The sequence below is a fragment of the Seriola aureovittata genome, chromosome 16 (genome assembly GCF_021018895.1).
Source record: "Seriola aureovittata isolate HTS-2021-v1 ecotype China chromosome 16, ASM2101889v1, whole genome shotgun sequence".
Taxonomy (NCBI): Eukaryota; Metazoa; Chordata; class Actinopteri; order Carangiformes; family Carangidae; genus Seriola; species Seriola aureovittata.
In genome coordinates, this window is record NC_079379.1 from 11,829,276 (window position 1) to 11,845,601 (window position 16,326).

The 16,326-nt window shown below is 39.8% G+C and overlaps 3 protein-coding genes and 1 long non-coding RNA gene across 4 annotated transcripts in view; 2 read left to right on the top strand and 2 right to left on the bottom strand.

Annotated features, from left to right (window-relative positions):
- The window catches only part of dgat1a (diacylglycerol O-acyltransferase 1a), a 15,873-nt gene extending 12,777 nt beyond the window's left edge, over positions 1 to 3,096 (top strand). The window contains exon 17 of the mRNA XM_056399582.1: positions 74 to 3,096. Coding sequence (XP_056255557.1) covers positions 74 to 220 — 147 coding nt within the window. The 3' untranslated portion in view covers positions 221 to 3,096. The remainder of the gene's footprint in view (positions 1 to 73) is intronic.
- A 187-nt stretch (positions 3,097 to 3,283) lies between these two features.
- On the bottom strand, positions 3,284 to 5,842 carry cfap20 (cilia and flagella associated protein 20). The gene is made up of 6 exons (XM_056400093.1): positions 5,514 to 5,842; positions 4,383 to 4,462; positions 4,169 to 4,280; positions 3,795 to 3,983; positions 3,581 to 3,694; positions 3,284 to 3,458 (listed from the first exon to the last, which is right to left on the bottom strand). Exons 1-6 carry the CDS (start codon positions 5,595 to 5,597, stop codon positions 3,453 to 3,455), a joined length of 585 nt encoding a protein of 194 aa, XP_056256068.1. The 5' UTR covers positions 5,598 to 5,842; the 3' UTR covers positions 3,284 to 3,452.
- A 2,013-nt stretch (positions 5,843 to 7,855) lies between these two features.
- LOC130184220 (uncharacterized) lies at positions 7,856 to 12,888 on the bottom strand. The gene is made up of 3 exons (XR_008829947.1): positions 12,755 to 12,888; positions 11,787 to 12,018; positions 7,856 to 8,477 (listed from the first exon to the last, which is right to left on the bottom strand). It is a non-coding gene; the product is annotated as an uncharacterized LOC130184220 (long non-coding RNA).
- Positions 8,940 to 15,616, top strand: LOC130184219 (G-protein coupled receptor 20). Its single transcript, XM_056400094.1, has 4 exons — positions 8,940 to 12,024; positions 12,395 to 12,651; positions 12,736 to 12,868; positions 13,348 to 15,616. Exons 1-4 carry the CDS (start codon positions 11,761 to 11,763, stop codon positions 13,933 to 13,935), a joined length of 1,242 nt encoding a protein of 413 aa, XP_056256069.1. The 5' UTR covers positions 8,940 to 11,760; the 3' UTR covers positions 13,936 to 15,616.
- The last annotated feature ends 710 nt before the right edge of the window (positions 15,617 to 16,326 follow it).

The window sequence follows — 16,326 nt, forward strand, 5'->3', positions numbered from 1 at the left end:
CTCTCTCACTCCACATTTTCACACAAACCTGTACACAAGCACATTTCTGACCTTTCGACTTAAACTTCTGCAGGTTCCTCTGGCTTGGTTTGTGGGCCGCTTCCTGAATGGAAACTATGGAAACACCGCCGTGTGGATCTCCCTCATCATTGGCCAGCCTGTCGCTGTGTTGATGTATGTCCATGACTACTACGTCATCCATTATGGGAGCACCACATAGTACTAGACGAATGCATACATGCTTGTACACTACACTTGCACGCACACACACACACACACACACACACACACACACACACACACACCAGCACACACCAGCCTGCGGTGAGTGAATGTACAAGAAATTAAAGCGGCAACAATGGAAAAGCCCTGCTAATAGGAAGCTGTCAGGAAACCACAGCAACAGCAGGAAAATTATCTTGACTTCTTCATTTTTGTACTTATGAGAAATGGACCACAGTATGTCAGGAACTTATTCTAACAACATGAGAAGTGCTTGATTCAAAGCAATATTCCACTTTGGTATGACATACGCCTTTGTGGTCAGCCATCAGTATTATTAAACCTTGGGAGCCACCATCACTACCAGCTCTCATTATCTGCATCTACCACATCAGCTGTTGTTAATAGCACTTGGATTTCTGTTATTGAAATTGATCCCTCACTTTGCTAGAAGTATGTTTTTATCAAAAACAAAAGCAAATGTGTGGTGCTAAGGTTTCCCAGGTTTCCCAGAGTGGCCGATATTGGCGGTTGATGATCCATGAGCTCATACAGAGGTTAGGTGCCCTGATTGAAACCATCATGCTTAAGCTTTAACAATTTCTTAAACTTCAAAAGCACCTCAATGCATTCAAAAGTGGAAACACAGCTTGCACCCAAGAACTCCTCCCTGTGGATATTTTAAAATGCACACACCGTCCTGTGCAGCAAATACGAGCCACTGCCGAGCGAGCACAAGCCAGAACAGGATCCTGCCACCGTCGAGCCAACAAGAGAAATGTTGTGTCTATATCAGTGGCTGAGAAGTTGCCCTTTTTCTTGAATCCAAAGGCAACAGAGAAATTTTGAAGCCAGTTTGTTTTTGCAAGCCAAGGCTCAAAAATTCTAATAGCCCATTCAAGATGTCTTTTTACGTTGATTCTGTGTTCCTATTCAAGCGAATGGGAGAGTGGTCTCAGACTTTTTGACTCCACTGTATATATCCTATATATCCCCCCTCTTTGATGCAATGTAATTGTCAAGAACCACAGACGTTTCTATAAAAGGATTTGTAAAAAAAGAAAAAAAAAAGAAAAAAAATATGTGAAGAAAGGACCCCTCTCCAAAAACAGGAGAAAGTAAAAAGCTTGTTTTTGTGACTGTACAGTCGTGGGCCTGCAGGCAGCCTCCTCTCTCCTGTTTCTCAACCACAAACATCAATGCAAGCTCTCAGTATAACAGTACATGCTACAGGTGTGTTATTTGCCTTGGCTTTATTAGCTTTTTTTGAGTTGCACTGGAATTATCAGATGGTTTATTGTTATAATTTTATTTGATGTGACAGCAGTTATGTTGTGTCATCTTAAAGATATTATTTATGTTGGATTTTATGTTAAAGGAATGATTTAATGCAGTAGTTGATTTACTGATCTGAACCAATGAATGTTTTTTTGCACTTTAAAGAGATGCATGCTGTTAAAGCAATAGATTTATATGAATGTATTCTTTAAGTCGTATCATTCGTGTGAGGAAAATGTGTTATGTCGGAATAATTTGTATGTTCTGTAATTTACTTGTTGACATTTTCTCGTACATGGTTGGCTCAATTTCAGTTATTTTTTAGTAAAATAGCAGATGCAGCAGAAACTGCCTTTTCATGCCAGAGGTTTTTTCAATATTGAAATCCTGATGAGAATCTTTTTCTTGATTTGATCTCGAAGTTAGAGCCTGATACTGTTGCCAGTATGGAAATTGCCATATAGAATTTAATATAGGAAGACAATTAGTTATTTTACTTCACGTTTTAATCTGTTTTCCAAATACCCAATGAGAGCTGAGTGACCATGTTAAATCAGAGCCTTTTAATGTTTAAAAAAACATGTCCCGTATGACTTCCTCATTGATCACTTTTCAGGGAAATGACAGTTGTTAAATCATAACACCAGTCATCAAAAACACTGCATGTTCACATTCCTTGTTGAAAAAAGTGCCTGCTGTAAAAAATATGCTTAAACTCCAAATGTAAAAAGACAAATAGTTATGTGGAAAAGACACCGAGGCCAAATACTTAAAAAGGAAAGACATTTCCTTAACCTTATTCTCAGTAGCCAATGGATTCACAATGTATTCATATTGTGGTGTGTTTAAGTATTTGGGAACCTCCATTAAAACTTTGGTTCAAAAGTTCAGTGCATTAATGTTAGTTGAGTAAAAACACTAAAACACTAAACACCGAAGTCAGTCGGTGTCAAAAACTGCTGGCAAATGACTAACAACTCCTGAATGGAACTTTACTTGAAATTTAGCTAAACTTAAATAATTTGACATTGATTGGTAAATAGAATTTAATTGAATCAAATGGTGTGGATAGAAAAAAAATTTTTTTATTATTTGAATTACCCTCATATGAAAAAAGTACTTCCCAAACCAAGGTCTTTACTTTAAATTCTGCCTTGCTTTTTATTTTTTGAGAAAACTGCAAAGTATGAAGTGACAGGGTGCTGACCTGTGCATTGAACATAAATGTCTTGAGATGGATTTATCAAAATTCTTTTGAGAATAGGTTTTTATCTCTCAGCTCACCTTTTTGTGGTATTTGTCTGAAACCCACCACTTTCTGTTTCTACATTATAACTGCACTAAGTCTGCTTTTGGAATATGAGTTTAAAATGCTAAAGATGCAGCTTTAAGTTGAACTGTATTTCAAGGGTTGATTTTGCCATTTCATTATTATGTGATGCGACATGTAAATTAAGTGTACTGCTAATTTGTTCATACAAATGTAAACTGAAATCCAAAGCGAAACAAAGATTATATGTTTTGGGAATGAAAATAATTTTCATAGCCTTTCACTTGAAATGATTTGTGTGTTTGATAAAGATTGTTTATATTTGATGAATGATCTCGTCTATTTTGCTTTGCATTTTTAAAAACAAGCACTTGGTCTTCAATCTAGTAAGTAGCAAGTAACAATGGATTATCAGAGACTTTCTTGTTTATCAGCACACAGAAGATGGTATCTGTAGAATCTGTATTTGTCTAGAACTATTATCTACCGCAAAAATATCATCACGACAGTTGATACGATTAGTCCATAAAAAAACTTTATTGTGCAGAGAGCAACACAAGACGGCACTCAAAGTTCCAAAATTACAATATTACAAAGTTTTAAAGTTCATATGTCTACACACAGAAAATCTTACAGCTAAACGTCATAACAGGTCTGGGGTTTCGGTGCAGGTTGAGAAGCTCTACTGCTGCAAGAAACAAACAAACAAACAATTGTTAAACAAACATTGTCCATTGTCTGCATAATTATTGTACTATATGCACTGTATGGTCAAGTCAATGCAGAGGTGTCTGTGTGTGGATGTGTCACCTTGGCTTTCTGATTCTGGACGGGCAGATAGAGTTTAAACTCTGCTGGAAGCTCGTCCTCAGAGTACAGTCTGTCTGAGAAATACACCCTCCTTATTCGACAGTTAGCGTGGATCTGAGAGAAAAAACAGATTAGACCGTCAAGATCTTACAGTCACATCTGTGGAAGTAGCGTCTGAAAACAGCCGGCTCCTCGTCTGTCTCTGTGCACTGACCTGTACACGCAGCGTTTCAATATAATTAGTTCCATAGGCCCTCCTGGTGAAGTCCGACAGGTTGAACTGAATCTGGTTCCATCCGTCATCCAGCCTCATTGGCATGGTGCAGATGAATGGCTTCACTCGTGTTGTGCTCTGATAGTTACTTGCCCGAAACCGTCGCCGAACATTTTTATCATCTAACACCTGAGAGTTGGAAAGATAGCATATGTGACTGTGAATCCCAACACTACAAGGAACAAAACAAAAAATAAAACATCTTTCCTGAGTCTAAGTTTGCAATGTGCATAAACAGTATACAAGGCTATGTATTTGTTTGTTTAAGCCACCAAGACAAATAGACAAGACAGCAAGGTAAGTGCCTTCCCCACCTGGACTTCAAAGGTGAAATACTTCTTTAGGTTCTTGATGATCATGACCAGAAAAGGAAGCTTGATGCCCAATGTCTTCTTGGGGTCTGCAGGACATGTTATATATGTGGTACTGTAGAAGTCACGAGAAAGAAGGTGAGAGGGGGGAAAAATTAGTGTGTTTGCACTTGTTGACCTCAGCTGAAAGATGAGTTAAACACACAGACAAACTCACCTGACGTTTGTTCCTTCAACCTCCAACACCAATGAGTGGATGTCGTTGTCTGTGATTCTCTTGATGTGGCCATTTCTCACCTGTGAACACAGAATAGTATTAAAGTTTCTTGTTTTATGTGGAGCAATTACCTGGTTCTCTCCGGTAAAGGAACACCATCACCATCATTCAACTTCACAAATGTTAGTTTGTCGCAGATATACTACCTGTGTTTGTGTATGTGATGGTTAAAAAAACAAGGAGCTGCAGGACAGAAATGCCGAAGATTTGGTGAGAGGTCATTAAGAAATAGTGACGCAGATAGTTTGCAGCTCAGCTCAGTACATGTCTTTGTCGATAAAATACATTTACAATTACATATGTCATTTATAGTAATGTTACAAATAACTATCATCTGATCATATCTTTTAATCTTAAATCTGAATTTACGTATTGGCCTTTAAATTCGTATAGATCGTGCTGTAATTCAGATGCTGATGCAACAGCAGTCAGACAAGAAGTCAGTGAATACTGTCAGGAACTTTTTCATCTTTAACTGTTGTGATTTAACCTAAAACTGTCTTTAACAAATGACATCTCCACATCTTCTATATTTAACTGTTGTTTAGCGACAGCGCCTTCTGGGCTCACCTTGTATCCTGCTAATCTCACATTTAACAATAAGGTGAAAACAGGTGCCTTCATGAATTGAACAACTGGTTCAAATAAACAACATTGTTAGGTCAGAGTTCCTTATTTTATTCGAGCCCCAGGAATTCAGTCAATCATTATTGGTGCTTTGAATCACTAGATGTGTTTGGTTTCAAAATGTCAACAACGGTAAATATGAACCGGAAGTAATCTGAAAGCGTTATAGAGAAACAGTGGTAAATAAATAAATCAGGGAAATGATTTATACATTTATTCTTTACTGGAGCAGAATGGCTCCACTTTAAATGGCAGCTATATTAGACTTCATAACTTAGTCAGCTGTCTGAACACTTGGTCTAAAACATTTTACACCACAGATTAAAACTAACTGTAATACTATCACGCGTTGAGAGCAAGACATACATCGCTAATTAGCTTTAGCACGACATGCTAAGGAAGCTTGGAGTAAGTTCAAAGCGTTCACTCTGAATCGCTGCTTACCTTTTTATCCCATATCTGGAGTGGTTTGCTGCCGATGCTGTATAAGATAGACAAAAATCCGCTCTGGAATGTGTTTTTAAACATCTTCTGCGTTTAGCCCGCTGTCGTTTCGCACATGTGTTTGGATCTACTACAACTGTTGCTAACAGGCGATACGTTTGTTTACAGATTTGGTTTCCGTTCCCAACGCTACCGCTTCCGTGGGGTACTAGATAATCCGTTCCGCTGCTGGAAATTTTAAAATAGACCTCCTGGTCAGTAAATTTCAAAACGATTGATTGAGTCGGTATTGAGATGTGCACACACGTATCTTTTAGGGAAGCCTAAAAAGAAACGAGAGGAGCCCCCACTCTTTATTATTTTGGAGTTGCTAAGGAACAAAATCGCGTGGCCTTGTTTACACCGGCTCTTAAACGGTGACGTTTCTCGGTTGCCCTGGCAACAAAATGCTGGAGTGTCCGCCACATCAACGAGATCAATCGAAGGTTTCCTAGTTAGTTAATTAATTGTCATTTGTAAAGCAGGCTAATCAAGTTGATTTGAGGTTGAAAGTAGAGATTGTTTGAGAAATCCCATGTGCTGAGGAAGTTTGTGAGATACAGTCAGTGATTGCGTCACATCATTTCTGCAGATTTGTCCGTTGCACATTCATACTGCCAGTTTCCCGTTCCACCACACCCCAAAGACTCAAGTCTGTTTGATTCAGATCTGGTGACTGGGGAGGAAACTGAAGAACTCATTGTCATCTTCATGAAACTAGTTTGAGATAACTTTTGCTTTGTGACATGATGCATTATCATGCTGGAAGTAACCGTTAGAAGGTGGTAAATTGTGGCCAAAAAGGGACGCACATGGTCAGCAGCAACACTCAAACAGGCTGTGTCATTCAAACCATGATGGATTGGTATTAAGGAGAACAAAGCACAGCCAGACAGCACCAACCAGTCTGCCCATTCGACCTCCCTATCTATCTATCTATCTATCTATCTATTTATTTTATGTGAACATTAACTGAAGCTCCTGACCTGTATCAAGATGGCATGCACTGCACTGCTGCCACATGATTGTCTGATTGGATAATTTCATGAAGCAGGTGTACAGGGTTCTTAATAAAGTGCTCAGTGGGTGTAGGTGGACTTAACTAAAATATTAAAGATAGATTGGCGTCATTTTTCCTCGGTGGCGATACATTATCCTTGCTCTTTGTCACCATGGGCATAATTCTGCAGTGGCTGCAGCAGGGCTGAAGTGGATGAACAGAGCACCAGTCAAAAATGGAATCATTTAGCATTGCACTTTCAGTTGTGGATACAGATTAGAAAAGAACTGTCAAATTGATGGAGCAGAGGCACAGATATCCTGACTTTAATCTCTGGTATGGATGCTACACTTCACATAATAACGTCTTTCTCTGCTTCCAGCTTGCAAGACAGGCTTAATCAAGCAATGTTACTTTGGTATTTTTCTTAGACTTTAGAAAACTCCTCCACAACTACATATGTTATTATACAATTTCAGGCTGTGTAGGACTCAATGTGCACAAGTGAATTGACTTTTAGATGTAAAATTGTTGGAGTGCCCCTTTAATTCCCAAATACAATAATAGTAACAGTCTCTAGAAATAGATTCCCCACACACAACTATATCTCTGCACTTCTTTCACCCACTAAATCCCACTAAAGTGTCAAGTGGGACATCCTTCCTCTTCGTCTCCAGCACTTTAAACAAACTGGGCCGGGATAGATCTGACAATGGTTTCAAATATTTGAACAAGCCGAGAAACATTCGATCAAACATTAGCCAGGCACTTTTGCACCATGACACACTTAACGGGGGGAAATAAATCAAAAGTCCACTCTTAGTTCCATAAGGACTGATAGTGAATAGTTTGACATTTTTAACATGTACTGTACACAGACACAGACACACAAATGCACCTGGACATACATTAAAACACACACACACACACACACACACACACACACACACACACACACACACACACACACACACACACACACACACACACACACACACACACACTAGAGTGGTGGCCACCTCTCCAACTGTTTATGTTACTGTGGTTTATGAGGTGCTGCTTCTCTCTGAACAGTATATCTGTGTCCGAAAGAATGTACAAGACCTCTGCATTTTCTTCTGCACCAATGTGCTCCTTCTTTCTCTCTCAGTTCCTAGAAGTCTGTGTGTAAATTTAGTGTAACTGGTTCACAGCCTGGCAGCTTAGTAAAAACATCTACAGAAACAGTTTACACTTCTTCTGTCAGTTTCTCACTATTATTACCCCCACAGCCCCCACCCTTCTTCCCTAATTGAGCCAGGTATTAGCACTAAAACAAAAAGAGACCCTTCCAGTGTTGGACCACCCCAGAGGCAGCTTTAAATAAACTTTATTAAAGCCAACTTGAATAAAATAGTCCATTCCAGCCACTCTTTTCTTTTGTCTCACAAAAACAACATAGTTTTTCTGTGTCGTAGCATCAGCCAGCTCTTCTTTTTTGCACATTTTTCCTTTGCCTATTTTGCCTGCCTGTCACTTACTCACTACTCTCATTTCAGATCATGTTATTCCCAATTCAACCAGCTGCCTTCAGTGGATATATCCTATCCTGATATACCTGCTGATTTTTCTCGATTCCATCACAGATCGTTTATTGAGCCATCCAGTTGATCTAGCCCTTTCCCCAGCCTGCTGTGTTTGACCCCTCCCTGCCTCTTTGGACACTCAGCCCTCTGTCTTATGGGGCATAAGACTGGTTGCCCGTTTCGTCTGCCTCAATGGCCAAATAAGCTTTGCTTTTGCCTCATCATGTCTGTGATTCATGCTATCGGGCCCAAATCTTGTTTTGCTGAGCCATTACGTTCTGTTCTTCTCCTTCCCTTCCTCGTCCTTCCTTTCCAATCACCATCTTTTCCAAATCACTTTTTCAGATATTCAGAGGGAGACTGAGAAAGAAAAAGAGATCAGGAAAAGGGAGTTATTATGAGGGGAAGAAAGATTGAGAGATGAGTTTGAATAAATAAGCAGAAGTGAGTGGGAGAGGAGAAAGGGGATGTGGATGATGATGGAATCAAAAGAGGAGAAATTCTTTTCTACATTTTCTACGATATGTAACGTGAGGGAGAAATGAGGAGGAGGTCCAGCTGCCTTCTCTGCCGGAGGAATCGTCCCGCCTCAGAGAGGTTCACATCCAAACTCTCAACTCACTCTCTCCTATCTTTCCGCTGGCTAACTACAGAAAGAAGACACGAGAATAGAAGAAGAGGGGGAAAAGGGGAAGACTTACAGCAACTTCACAACTTTGATATACAGACTTAAACATCTCAACTTTAAGAACCTGTGGGTGGATTTAGTGGAGAAGGACTTTTTCACCCTGTCCTTGTCTTCACCAGGTATGTTTCAGACACATTTTTAATTTACCTGTTTAGTTTCAATGTTTCACATTTGTTTTCCTTGTTTTATTTTTTTCAGACAAGATCAGATCATAATATTACGAATATGAATATCTGCATCACTCTGCCTCATTCTATTATTCTGTCACCAATATTCACACTTAGGAGCTCCACAGTTGAATCCATGCTGAACACTGAGCATCTCCAACTGGACGCCTTGTACCTAAGCGTCCAACAGTAATAACAGCTTTTTTTTTATTATGCAAAAAAAGGCATTTTCATTCAAGTAAGATCACAAAGAGTGAAGTTCTGTCTGAAAATGTTCAGATTTACTGGCTCAAGGTTTAGCTTATAGGAAGCTATGGATTTAACAGTCTTTATGATCCAATCTTCATGCTCAAATGTGAATCCAGGCTCCAGACAATCATGTGGAGGCACACTTACATCCATAAATGATTTGCAGGTTTATTGTTTATTTTATTGGATCCCCATTAGCTTCTGCCACAAAGTGCTAATCCGTGTCCACACATTAAAAGATGTTCAAATAAAACACTGATACAATCATGAGAACAAGGTATTGGATAACGATAATCTGCACAAAAAGACAGAAAAAGACCCACGCGCTATTTCTTCGTTTATCTTACACGGATATAAAAACAAAAAACGTGGAATAAAAACATAATTGGTAATGAGATAGCAGCAAGTAGGTATTTTTCTGTCCTTTAATCCAGGCCCCTGGCCATGTTTTATCCAACTGTCTGTATGATGATGAAGAGTGGAAAGACCTTCCTCGGCAGGACGTGTTAATAGATAGGAACTCATCCGTCTCTGGTCTTTATAAGGAAAGTAAAGACATTTTGGCCAAAACCAGTGGTTCTGTCAAGTAACTTTTAACAATAAGCTGTGATTCAGGAGAAATCCATCTGGTTTTCTGTCTTGGTTTTCAGTGAGAAACAACTTTCCTGGTCTGGCTTGTGAGTGTAAAAAAAAAAAAAAAAGGGTTCACGCAGGTGTCAAGCACGTAAAAATTTCATTCAAATCCTTCAAATGAGGTTCCTCATTTTAACAGCTTTGATGCAATACCTTACAAAAAAAGTTACAAATTGTACAACATGCTTTGCATTAAAACCTCAGATTTAAGGAACTATTCATCATAACAAATGATAATCACACATACTTTATTTGATATATCATAAACTAAATGTAATGTCATAATGTCACAAAGAACTTGTTTTTAAATAGGCTACTACTTATTTTTCTAGAATATCAAATAGTCATGACTAAATAAGCAACAATCAAATTTATCGTAATTTATTTTGGAAAACACACATCCCAAATTATTACTTTTGTAGTTTAACAATCCAAGAAACTCAGCTGATCTGCTTCATTGGGACTATGCAGGTGGGATTTGATCAGATTTGAGTGACAGTAACAAAACAACCAATCAATTTCAGCCTTTAACTTTTAAGCCAACACAGACGAGAAGTCCTAAAAATGCTCTGGATACAATTATAGCAGCCACAGTGCTGGCCTATCAACAGATTAATTTCCATAACAAGTGAGCAGTGATGGAGACTCACTCCAGTCACTGATTCCAGCAACATGATGAATTTGAAAGCTCCAGTTACAACTGCTCTACAACTTGTTTGGGCATTGCATCTTAATAGTTACAGAACAAAATCACCAACACATTGCTACATGACGGTTTATTTTACACCATTTTATCTGTCCACACATCCCCTAAGCCAAACCAGATTTTCCTTAAATGTCTTAGTCTATATTTAGGATATTGTATAGTTATGTTCATCTGAAAATCCTGAGGATTTTAAAGCCTCCACTCCTTTAAACAGGATGTGCCACATTCATCAAATTTATGACTCTTTGGAGACAAACATATGTCTTGCGCTCGACACAAAATGTGTCAGCAGTGTGTTAAATCGCAGCACACTCTGACATTATTCATATTAATAACATACACTGTGTTTAAAGTAACATGCGAGGTCATGTACCTAAATTTGCTGAGAGTGTCACATCCTTTCAGAGAGCATATGAAGATAGAGTCGGTCATCTCCACGGTACGAGAGGACGCTGTTTATAAGACAAGTCTCTCTCTGGATTAACTTCTGTAGATGTTGACCACTTTTCATCCCTAGAAGTCATTACTCTTTGAGTTTGTAGTGTGTGTGTGTGTCTTCTCCCTAAGCTGAGGCTATTAAGTTGTTTTAAACCAAACGGCGTACTCCAAATCACTTTAGTATGGAGTCTATTTACAATACAATATCTACGGCTGACTCCTGGGTAAAAGGTTGAGGCATCTGTCTCCAGCAAACATTACGGGAGTCATTAGCTGAAATTCCTGCTGGGAGTGTGTACAACAGAAGTCTGAATATTATAGTATCATCTGAGCAAAAATGGTTCAAAGTACACGACAACAGCTTAAGTTTGGAAACAAACCCAGAAACATGACATTAGCATTTAAACTAAAAAATAAGTCTGAAAGATTCAGTTAGTCTTTTCACCACAAAAAGACTAAGTCACGATTGATTCAAAAGCCATTTCATTGCTATAATGACTTCTATAGCCTGTCAAGAAAAGCTAATACTGACATTAATGACACTAAGCACAACACAAAATTGCCTCGTATGTAGACGATGTCATACTGTTTTCACAGCCTCCTCCCTTGATGTTTCTCACCAGAAACTATGACGGCTTTCTGTTTGGCACCAAAAACAAAAGATTTCCAATTCTGCACAAAGCGGCTTGACTTTTAAGTGGTATTGCACTTAAAAAAAAGAAGTTATTAATAATAATAATAACAATAATAATAATAATAACAATGGTGATGCTTATTTCTCTTCTCACCTCTCGGTTTCACTTCTGCCATTCAGTAGCCAACCCACTATTCATTCATCCTTTTCAACCAATGGAGAGTCTTCCTGCCAACATCAGCTCCACTCCCTCCACTGAGCCCCTCCTCACTCCAGACGCAACTAACTGCACCGCCTGGGACCAGCGGTGGGGTACACCGCACTTGCACAGGTTAGCCCACCTGGATGTGCAGCTGTACCAAGACTTCTACGCTGTGTGGGTCTCTCTGATGGTGAGATAAAAAATACCAGCTCATTTTAGTGGATGTTAGATTATTTGATTAGGATTGCTATTATGGATAAAATGTAGCTTTTAGAACATTTATTTCAGTGAACTATGGCATATTGTTTATAAAGTGAAAAAAATGTTGTGCTTCCTAAGAACTGTTAACAAATAACAGTAACAAATATCATGGCATTTATCCTTCCATTTTCTGCACTTGTTCAGGATTATTGGAGAGAGAGAATCTGGCAGGAATAAGACCTGCTCTCCAGACTGGATGGAAAAATTTGTGTGGGGAATGTGAAGGGTGAAAACTCTCCCTCAAACCTCTCTTGAGCAAGGCACTAAACCTTCAAATACTCCATTCCTCCCCGCTGCAGGTGTGTAACTGTCTGATGCTGGTGGTCGGTGTGGTCCTCAACAGTTTGGCTCTCTATGTCTTCTGCGGGGCCTCCACCCACCCCTCAGCCTCTGTAGTTTACACCATAAACCTGGCTGTCGCTGACCTGCTGGTGGCGCTGTCACTGCCTGCTCGCATTGCCCTGTACCACAGCGGAGGGAGTTGTGTGGCTTGCTCTTACGTTCACACCTTCAGCTACTTTGTCAACATGTACTGCAGTATCCTGTTTCTGACCAGGTGGGTGGGTCGCACCATTATTCACCATTTAAAATGAATTAAGACAGAAGAACTTTCTTTACTTTCCTTCCTCCCTCCTCTCAGTATCTGTGTAGATCGGTACCTTGCTGTCGTCCACGTGTCCAGCACTCTCCATCGATGGAGGACCACAGGAGCAGCCAGGTGTGTCAGCGCCACAGTGTGGTTCATTGCAGTTGTGGTCACCTACTCTTTCCAGGTGAAGATGCAGTACATGCACTACAAGCACAACACACAACACACTGAGATAAAACTTTTCAGGACGCCATCAGAATCAAGCTGAAAACCAGAAATCAAAGTCTCCTTAAAAGTGAACCAGAATAATGGAAGATGGAATTAAATCATAGAATGAAAACTATGTTTAACTACTCACAATTTATCTCCACAGGGATACAATCTGTGATGTGAGAAAAGGTTGAATCCCTGTATATGACCAATATTTTTTTCATGAACCTAAAAAAATCAAGGAACAATAACAAAAAAATCAGAAATGAGACAAATATATGATATATCTAAATCCAAAGGGGTCACAATCCAAAATGCTTGGGAGCAACTGATGTAGGGTTTAAATCCTTTTTATGTTGTATCAGATGAATGATCCATTTAAAGGAGAAGAGGCACTTTTAAATGTTGTGTTGGCATCTCTCCCCTACCTTCCTCCTGTCCTCCTCTCTCCAGACCACAGCGTTGGAGTTGAGTTCATCCTGCGTGCTCCTCCCTGCCCTCTTCTACCTCACCATCCTGGAGTTCCTCCTCCCCCTCCTCGCTGTGGTGGGCTTCACGCTGCGCGTTGCGTGTTTTCTCTCCTCCACCCACGGCCTGATGCCCCAGCAGAGCAGGGCGAGGAGGGCTCGTGCCATCAGACTTCTGGCCACCGTCCTGGTGGTTTTCACTGTTTGTTTCACGCCCTTCCACATCCGCCAGGTGCTGGTTTACTTCAGGGTCAAAGTCGGCGGGGAGGGTCTGGGCCAAGGGGCGGGGCACGTGCTCGCCTATCACATCACGGTGACCCTGAGCAGCCTGAACAGCTGCCTGGATCCAGTGGTGTACTGCTTCGTGACGGACAGCTTCAAGAGAGTTTGGAGGACGAGGAGGAGGGGAGGAAGGGAGGGAGACGGGGAGGCCGGGCATACAAGTGCGGGAGAAGTGGAGAGGAACTCGGTGAATAAATGTTCAGGTACAGCGCTGGCGATAGCTCACAGCGTCGCCACTCTCACTCTCACCAGCGCACCCCTCTCTGCAGCCAGCATGGACCAGTCCACTTAGACAGGTGGCCTCCCCTCCACACCTGTGGATGGAACAGTCCAGAGAGACAGTGATGGATGAACAGATACAGAGAAAAGATTCAGAGGCTGGAAAAAATAAAGATAAAAACAAAAATATAAACACTTTCAATTTCTTTTCAAGATGAACAAAACAAATGACATCAGTGACTGCATCCATCCCCGTCCCTTTATCTCTCCATGTTCTCACCTTTCCTGCCCTCTGACCTCGTTTGGATGTTGTCCCGAGACTGGTGAGAACAAATACTGGACCACAAAGTGATGGTTTTGATGTGAAATTAATGAACTCATACTAATGGAGATATCACATGCTTCATTAAATGTGATGCTGAGAGGTGCCCCTGTGACTTAAGGGTTAAAACAGCGATTATGATCTGCAACATCCCTGATTGAAGCCTGGCTTCAGGCTTTTGTTGCATGTTCTTCCCCATCTCTCTCTCTCTCTCTCTCTCACCACAATTCCTGTTCCAATTAACTAATTAAGGCATAGAATACCAAAAATATAAATTGAAGAAATGTGATGTCAAATACTGAAAAAGTGGAGTGGATTATTAAGAGAGTACAGAGTTTGTATTTGACATCTAGGTTCTGACCTCGTCCCTCCCCTCAGAAAACATCAATAATAATATCGGCAGTCACCCACTAACCATGACCTCAGTAGTTGAATGAACTCCTCTCAGAAAGTGACAAACTTAATGTATAAGCATTGTTAAGGAAGAATTTGTGGCAGAACAGCTGTATTGGATTGCGTCACACAGTTGACTGCTGAAGTACAGCAAAATGCAAGGGTGGTATTTTTATTTCCACAGTCTTGTGGCCAAACTATGATGCTTTAAATGGAAGCAGTCTGTTGTACGCTCTCCTACCTTTCCTGTCACTATGTTTGGCCTGTGTAGCTGCGTAAAACCTAAGTGGAGGTTAAAAACATCTGGGAAAGATGACATCAGCAACATTAACACGCAGAATGAAAGAGTTAGAGAGCAATACAATGAGACGGAGTCTTGAGTCAACACATTAAATAAGCTGGAAGCGAAGCTCTCTTCAGACGTATAAACACTTGTAACAGTCTCTCAAGTACATAGTGCAGCTCTCTTTAAAGCCTTTGTGTAATATTTTAAGTGTCTAAATGGAAGAGTGCCGTCAGCATCGGAGGGAAAACCTACATCAACTTTAAAGGAAATTATTAAAAACACAATCACAATTTTAGTTCCTATTAGTGTTCTATTTTATTTTCCAAACATTTTAGAGGACATGATGTTTTATGCCATGTAACCATACAACTGAAACTTTCCCCACTTCAGTTGTTTATGATGCTTCCTAAACGTTATAAAACATCTAAGAGACAGGAACATACAGTTATGATACTCTCTGTACTGCTTCCTCCTGCTTTCTGTTTTCCATTTGTTGTTTCAGAAGGTTCCAGAGAACCGTGCTCGCTTGTTATTTTTCAATTTGTGTAAATTTGGGAGATAACTGAACTGAGTCAAAAGACAGAAAGTTTGGTTGATACTGTACATGTTTATGGGTTATTAAAAATCAACTATATCCTCAGCACTACTTGTTGTATCATAGCATTCCTTAATGATTTATATTTGTTAAATGTAAAAATCTCTAAACTCTATGTGAAAATCTATGTGCATAAACATATTCATTGTAGTAGTCAAAGTGTTTCTGCAGCTGCTGTTGATCAGCTTTAAAACCACTTTTCCTACAGTTCCATTCAAAAACATCCAATTATTTTAAATTATGGGATCAGTTAGTTATGGGATCAATCAATTAAAACATCCATGAATCATAAAAAAAAAGGAAAAGAAAAATCACTACATTATTAAAGCCACTTTGGTTTGCTCCACCAGAGGACAGTGTCTGACCACAGCAGCAGGTTGTCTGGAACACACTGACTCAAAATGAACAGCGGCAGGTGATGATGATTACGTAATTTAACAGTCCCTTAACAGACTCTGTGTTCTGCTCTATAGAACTTCAAAACTTGACATTTTCAACTAAACCATTGAAAATGAAAATTTAATTTAAAAAGTTTCTGTACATGGACTTCAGCTGCAGTCATTTAAAATAAAATGTGGAGTGGGCTCATTCTCAACATTGCTTAGTTTCACTGATTACAAATGAGAGAGGTTCATCATTTTTAAGTGAAGTGTCAGTCAGTGTGTGAGTTATTCAATTGAGTGGAATTTCCCTTTAACCCCTCCAGCGGTGCAGCAGGTCACTATAGTTCATTTTACGCAATGTTCTGGGCCTGCAAGTTTACACACACACACACACATATATATATATATATATATTTACCACCGGCATCAGACACACACACAAATACACACACATACACACACACACACACCAACCAGTTTCAGGT